Source organism: Pristis pectinata, chromosome 5 (genome assembly GCF_009764475.1).
Source record: "Pristis pectinata isolate sPriPec2 chromosome 5, sPriPec2.1.pri, whole genome shotgun sequence".
Classification (NCBI taxonomy): domain Eukaryota; kingdom Metazoa; phylum Chordata; class Chondrichthyes; order Rhinopristiformes; family Pristidae; genus Pristis; species Pristis pectinata.
In genome coordinates this window covers 107,732,727-107,740,030 of record NC_067409.1, presented here as the reverse complement: position 1 = coordinate 107,740,030, position 7,304 = coordinate 107,732,727, and the positions used below count along the sequence as shown (strand labels likewise).

The following is a 7,304-nucleotide window of genomic DNA, read 5'->3' as shown; positions in this document are numbered from 1 at the left end:
CAGGAGGCTGAATCATCGATCTTTGAATTCTAGCATCACACGCAGACATCTAATTTTGCTTTCTCTATTAACTGTTAACTAGAGAAAAATATGGTTTATAATACAGAAACAGCAGAGCCATTTACTTGTCATAAACGATTTCAACGCCATGATCAAAACCCACGGCTATGCAAGATCATTTACTGTGGAGTGCCTGACCTGGTAAATGAAGCACCGAGTGGTGCCAATGCTTTCTCTTCTTAGGAATCTTTATCCATTTAACGCAACCTTACTTTTACCCTCAGAATGGAAAACAACCAACAAGCAAATGAGGCTAATATCGATGGAACAATTTTCGAACAATCTCTCAACGAAAGAAACAATTGTACTGTAATTGTTCGAAATGGTTTATTTGTTTTTACTGGTTATCTTTAATATGTCAAACAACTGAGGAAGGGGGGGGGATGGTCGAAAATCGAAACAAAAATTATGCGATTGGAAATGCTTAAACTATGTGTTGACCGAACAGTTTTAACAGAATCATTGTATTTGTTTACAACCACACTTCAAAATCAGGAGCTGCTTAATCACTAATACAGTCAGGATCAATACATCTTCAAATTGCACATTTGAAATCGTCGCATAAATAAAATAACCTCTTGTTTATCCAGGTTTGGTAATTATACAAATACATTATTTTAATTCGACTTGTAGCAAAAAGATTGCAAGACATATCCTTTGGTTTCCATCTGTCATCTCTGTTAGTCTACTGACAATTTGTGAAAACAGATTCAACGTAAATTCTCCTTTTTTAAAGGAAAGTATTCTTTTTAACCGCACTATCCGTTTGACAGTGACGATCATCAAAAGCTTACAGATTCGACTAATCTATGTGTTAAATTTCTTTATTAGAAATAAATCAGGTACGCGCCCATTTACATTAAATCCACAATTAACATATGCTGAAACAATTGTATTCACAGTATCCTGAACTCGGATATATTGCACGATCAATTCAGCCACTAAACATTTAAACGGGCAACATGCAGTAAATAAAATTGAAAAGTGGGTGAATGGTGTTTGGTACATTTTAAATAGTTATGAAAATTCAATTTATGTGTTAAAGTATCCTTTAAAATGATAAATTTTTAAATAAAAAGAATCAATATAATACAAAGGCACACCTAAATCACTTTAATTCTTTTTGTAAAAAAGATATGCTACAGGTCACATCCGGCTTTGTAATTCTGTTAATTTTATTTGTATAGTGCAAACTGAATTGTGATTTAAAAGATTGTTTGATGACCTGTATTATTTTGTAACCTATCACTGTTCTGGGATTTCCTGATTTTGTACATTTTGTAATATGGGGAAGTCCTTTTGAAAATTCAAAGCAGAAAAGGATGAAGAAAATCATTTTGGCTCGTCCAGAACCTTTTATAAAACAAACACAGAAACAATAATCCTTGTAATTCTTTATTTTTAAATTCCACAGCGAATCAGCGGTAGGCAACTTTCAGATTTGAAAACTTGAAGACAACTGCTTCTGAACAGATCAGTTAAATTGACTTTACTTTACATGATACTCGTTTGGCCCAACGAAGCTCTCCGTGTAAAGATCTAAAATCACCTTGCAGTTCGAGAACGGTACGGATATCTTTGCTGCCAGGAGAGTCGTCCACTCTCACCAACGCAAGATAATTTTAAACGTCAGCTACTATGATAAAAACAAGAAACACATTCGATCAATTTTTCGGTCTCCAAACAGGATTCTGAAGTGGAGTGGCTCAGTTACCCATCCCATTGTGGCTTGTTAGCGTCTGACACCAGGTTTCTATGATGAGGATATTATCATACATTTACTATTAAAACCCCAACTAAACACGTACACGACTAGAATATTCTCATCAGCATAGGACACACTTGGCAGAGGATGAAGATAAGATTATTATAATCCATTATGGCTAAAAGTGTAAGATGTTGTCCTGCAGGGATGTGATGGAGCTTTCGAAACCAGATCCAGTCATCCAGATACCCGCCATTTCCTTTAATGTTCAAACCCTTCTTTCAAGAAGGAAACGTGTGCACATTTGGAAGATAATGTGTTAATGCATGCTTCAAGCTATTGTCTTATCTCGTTAAAGGAACTTCTTCCCTCTGGTCCAGGGACACTGCAGCAGCCTTGCTCAACACAGAAGGTGTGAAGGTGAGGAATGTGTCAGTTCTAGAGGTTGATGCACATGTGAAGTCAGTCCCTGCAGGTCTCTGTGCCACCCCGTTCGATTGGCTGCTATGGCACGTTAGGCATGAGCAAGGGCTACTGCCGGTGCTGCCAAGTCCATGGTTAGTGGCCGAAGGATACAGGGAGGGGTGTCTGAATGCACACAGCAATTCCGGCCGCGGGTAAGGGTGAGAAAGAACTCTGAAAGTGTCCAGGGGTCTCAGAGGAGCGCTGAAGGGACTGGTCGCTGAGGCTGACGCTGCAGACATACCCATGTGAGGATAGTAGTGAAGAGGTACATGTGACGGAAAGGGGTACGGCAGGTTGCCAGCGGCCGCTGCGTGGCTCATCATGTAAGTGTAAAAAGTAGGATCGGCGGGATGAGGCCAGGTCATCGCCAAACGTTGTCTCTTGTCCTTCATTCTGCGATTTTGGAACCATACCTTAAAATGATTTAAACAGAGATAATTAGGTTGATGCAGTCATCGTTCAGTTTGACTTGAACCGTTCAACACGGAAATGTTTTTGTCATCTCCGCAGATTATAGACGGCCCTACATTTACATTTCTGATCTAATTACTATAGGAATAACATTTGTCCTATTTTTTAAAATCTCAAAGAGCAAATTAGTTTAGGTTTTCAGTGCATGGGTGCTAAATTGTAGAAGGATTGAATATTTCAAACACTGCAAACGAAATATGCAAAATACTGTCGTTCAGTGATCCCTGCACTGTCATACTGAGCATTATTCTTTGAAAATTTATGACCCGGGTTTTACTAGACTATTTTTTGGCACACTTGACATTTCATTCTGTAACCATTAAATTAGGTTAAAAATTGCCGTAAGCTCAAATCAAGTCGATACTCCCAAAGTACGGAGAAAGGTGCCAATAAAATTTAAATACATCGCCATTTTTGTCAACACTTCGTGTGTGTTTGTGAAAGGTAAACGCGTTCCGTGTAGAAAATCCTCCAGTGACTCTACATACATTGGCGTTAACCCATTGAGAGCTGCTGTGTTACACTCTACGACATAAACCCCCTTCACCCCCCTCCGCCGAAACGCACTGCACACCGTTAGAATAGATAGAGCTTGCAAAATAATGACTTATTTAAGAAGCATTGTTTCTTAAAGCATAGAAACTATCGGAAGGAGAAAGGAGAAAAGAGAGCAACTATCGTATTTTATCATGATTTCAAATTTGAAAGTACGCATCTGTTGTCATCACCCTTGATACTCGAAGATACTTGAGTTTTATACCTTAAAATTCATATTTATCATAAATCTCGTCGACGAGATTTTACTTAACAAACAATGCTCAGTCCAGATTTGTGATTTAAAAATTATTCCACTTTTTCCCATAACAAATATTTTGTATGTTCCTCTGTATTTCGTTTTGTTACCTTCAATGTGGAATAATGCATCGCAAGTAAATAATATTATGGCTATCAGAATTGAAATGTCGGGCATCTATAGATAACTGTTATTTCAAAGAATGTGTGTGTGTACTGAATGAATATTTACATTACCGATACCGAACAAAGGGCCATTGCCTTGGACAATACATTTACTTTGTTGTTAATAAACTGATTCATGGCAGGCCTTGGTTCTCATTTACTCTTTAGCTGGACCAAGTTGTTTCAAACTACTGGCAATTGCTGCCGTTGTTCATATATCTGGCCATATTGCTTACAATCACGATTAGCTTAGACATTTCATCTTGCACTGTCTCCGTTCACCTTGATAGTGGTTTCTGGCAAATTTAAAGCCGCTGCTAACTCGCATCTCCTGGGTCTGGAAACGTAATTTTCTCGGTAGAATTCCTTCTCCAGTCTGGCGATCTGCTCTCTAGTGAAAGCAGTTCGGTAGCGGCGCATCTGATCGGCTCCACCGCCGCTGATCAGGTTTTGAGAGCCGGATACTTTGGGAAGCTCTGCACCGCCGTTACTGTCCATCGGATCGGAAGAGTGCCCTGAAACGAGAGCCAGAGCTAAACGTGTTACAATAGCGGCAATGCAAAAATAAAACAGGAATGTACACCCAACGAGATATGTCCTCTCTCTGTTTTGTATTCGTGTTGTTGATCCAAGTTTAATTTAACTTCTGTCCGAAAACGTTAGATCTCTTAGGGAGATGAAGGCAAATCAAGAGTTGACCTTAGTTTTAGCATAGTTATAATACTGAAAACTAGACTTAACATCATACCTATATGCTGTACACCAAAATGATCTGTAGGATGAGTCGCCCTTTGTGCCTCGGTTGGCCTTTTTTTAGTTGTGTCACCGAAGAACCAGGCTCTTCAGTTTCAACACTACTAACTCCTGGATTTATAGCGGACCAAATCGGTTAACGCAAAATGTAGAGATAATTCTTGAGCTCATTTGAAATGGACTCCTTTTTTGAAAAAATATTTCTTTCTCTGTTTCCCCTGCCTTGAATGTGACTATAAAGTGGATGCTGGCTGCTTGCTGACTGAAGTGCTTTCATATGCGCCGGCTTCCCATTGATGCTCATCTGTAGACACCTATTTCCGAGCTGGCGCCGACAAGAACCTTGGAAAGTGACAATCTGAAGACTCGCAAGGTGTTAACTCCTCTGAACCCGGGATTCAATAATCATTTTACGGTCTTTAAACGAGTTTCCGTACTCCATCAAGGAAACCAAATAAAATGGCAATGAGTTCCTCGCTCTTCCAATCTATTGTTTTTTCCCTCTTGGTTGCAGGTTTTACAGAAGTGTTTTTATAATAGCAAAAGTCAATCTAATCGTGTTGTTAACTGCGAGAAGGTAACCAATGAAAAGGACCTCATTAAACAGCATGTATAATTAATTTGTACAATTTAAATGGAAATGATAATAAATGATCATTTGAAACAATATTTTGAACAATTGTCAGGAACAATTTATAAATCAGTGAGTCTAATTTTTGCATTTTCTAATCTAAATATTCAGTCATATAATTGCTGCATACAGTCGACTAGTTTAAAAAAAACACTCAAAAATGAATCCAATTCTACATCATATACTGTAATGCTATGAGTGTAACTCCTCTACTAGAACTGAAAACGATCATTACCTTTGTTTGCCTGGTTTCCTTGATTTCCCGGCGTACAACTGACATCTATCTCATCATAATAATCAGACTCAGTTTCCGGACTGTTTTGGACGGAGAGCGATTTACTTTTTGCCGAGCAGCCGTCCGATGACGACTTGTCCGGGACGGGGTGTCTTGAACCCGGTCTCATCTGGGTGTTAACGTCGGTCCTGGCATCGATCTCCTCGTCTCCGCTCTCCAGTGTCATAGGCGCCGACCTGGGGCTCAAACAACTCCTGTGGACCACATTTTCATGGGACTCATTTACTGGGCTTCCAGCTGGTTCTGACAAATTCGGCAACCTCCTGCCAACTGGATTTCCAGGCTGACCTCGCTCCATCATCAGCAGCATCTCCTTTCTTGATTCCATTGTACACAGATCTGGGATCAAATCAGAGCCAGCAGAGAAACACAAGCAAAAGGACACAGTTCAAGGGAACCTGGGGTGGGGGGGGGGCGGGGGTGGGCGGTGGGTTGTGTGCGTGGGGGGGGGGGAAGCGGAGATATAATGATGACCTTCTGATGTGAGCTCTCCACTCGGAAGCACTGAGGGTCTGGGAAAGATCACCATTGCCTGCTCTTTCTAATCTGTCATTCTTATGCTGTAATCGTCATTAAAGTACTCGGGTGACGCCAACAAACTGATTACAACCGGTTTACAAGGAGATAACGCCTGCCACCGTGAAGATGAAAGGAGCTGGATCTTGTCGCTGTTGTCTACACGCAAGTATATGGAGAGGGAGGAAGTGCGAAACGTATTGAACAGCTCCCACAAATGAGAGAGTCCACAACATCACAACACCTCAGGGGAGATGGGAACAAGGACTTCGTAAACTTTCCTTTACCTCTACTATGTATAGTCAACCCCGAACGCACCATGTACAAAATCATTAAACGCAATTCTTTTTATCTTTTCAGTGGAATAAAAAACGTTTCTAATTCCGTTACTGCTTTTTTTCCCAGCCTTTGTAAAATGACTGCATTGTAGGAAACACAAATGCAAGTTGTCACTCCAACTTTAAACGTATGTAACTATACACATTCGCGGGATCACTTGCATCATGAATATAAATAATGAAAAAAATCCACTATTTTCCCACCCTGACGGGATTTTTATGCAGTGTATTTTCCATATTAAAAAATTGCACATCATTTTCAAGAGTTTTCCCCTTTCACCGCAATATTGTAACAAAAACTTCATCAATAAAGGACGAATTATTGCGTAAGGCTGCGGGTACGCATTCTTAGATGCAGAAAATTCCTTCGGAATATTGGAGCATTTGCACAGTCGTAGAAATTGAAGGAACTGCACGATGCTATTTAATAGAATTCACCAGCAATGCATCAAAGATTAACGCCATTAGCGACTGTTTACATTTCCACATCTTTTGAAAATATGTCTTGAGAATAAACATATGTAATGCATTTATTATTTGAATTACATATCTTGCTGAGGTGTCCCACTACAAATAGCATTAACGTTTTAAAACATTCTTTGGGCAAGTCGGAATTTTTAAACGTTGTTTCCGCCTAAGTCCATTTCTGTTTTGTCGAGGATCTCCTCACCCTCCCCTAAAATCAAATAAAATGCAGATAAACATTCTGCCTTGGATTCCTATTCTGTTTCTCGTCCAGTGGTTTAATTTACTTTGCTTTATGACCTGCACTTATCGAATGCTGTTTCTCCCGCAATAGAAATAGCAGCTTCTGTAGGAGATATTAATGTGTTAGTAAACCACCTCCAGCTCAGATAACTAAACCTAAAGATGCATCATCCTTAACAATTTCTATATGGAACAAAAACGAAATTAAAGATCATCATTAGCCAAAATTGTTTCAAATGGGAAAAAAATTCTATTAGTTGTTATCGGTTGTGTGTGAACTTCTTTGCCACAAAGTTGATTGGCGATGAAAGAACATATCCCAATTGTAAACAGGTCACTGCAGGCCAAGTGACGTATGGACGCCATCTAAGGGGATGGTTTAGAAGCGTCAGTCCAGAAGAGAGC

The 7,304-nt window shown here is 39.6% G+C and overlaps 1 protein-coding gene across 1 annotated transcript; it reads right to left on the bottom strand.

Annotated features, from left to right (window-relative positions):
- Nucleotides 1-2,109: 2,109 nt before the first annotated feature.
- evx1 (even-skipped homeobox 1) lies at nucleotides 2,110-5,665 on the bottom strand. The gene is made up of 3 exons (XM_052016662.1): nucleotides 5,269-5,665; nucleotides 3,941-4,191; nucleotides 2,110-2,643 (listed from the first exon to the last, which is right to left on the bottom strand). Exons 1-3 carry the CDS (start codon nucleotides 5,663-5,665, stop codon nucleotides 2,110-2,112), a joined length of 1,182 nt encoding a protein of 393 aa, XP_051872622.1.
- Between the last annotated feature and the right edge of the window lie 1,639 nt (nucleotides 5,666-7,304).

What these genes read in the sequence shown, in the direction of transcription:
- evx1 (XM_052016662.1), bottom strand. Translation starts at nt 5,665, where the DNA reads ATGGAATCAAGAAAGGAGATGCTGCTGATGATGGAGCGAGGTCAGCCT. An exon ending in GGCAAACAAAGGTAATGATC is followed by an intron (nt 4,192 to 5,268) that starts GTTTTCAGTTCT and finishes TAACACGTTTAG; the next exon opens with CTCTGGCTCTCGTTTCAGGG. An exon ending in TGCCAGAAACCACTATCAAG is followed by an intron (nt 2,644 to 3,940) that starts GTGAACGGAGAC and finishes AATCATTTTAAG; the next exon opens with GTATGGTTCCAAAATCGCAG.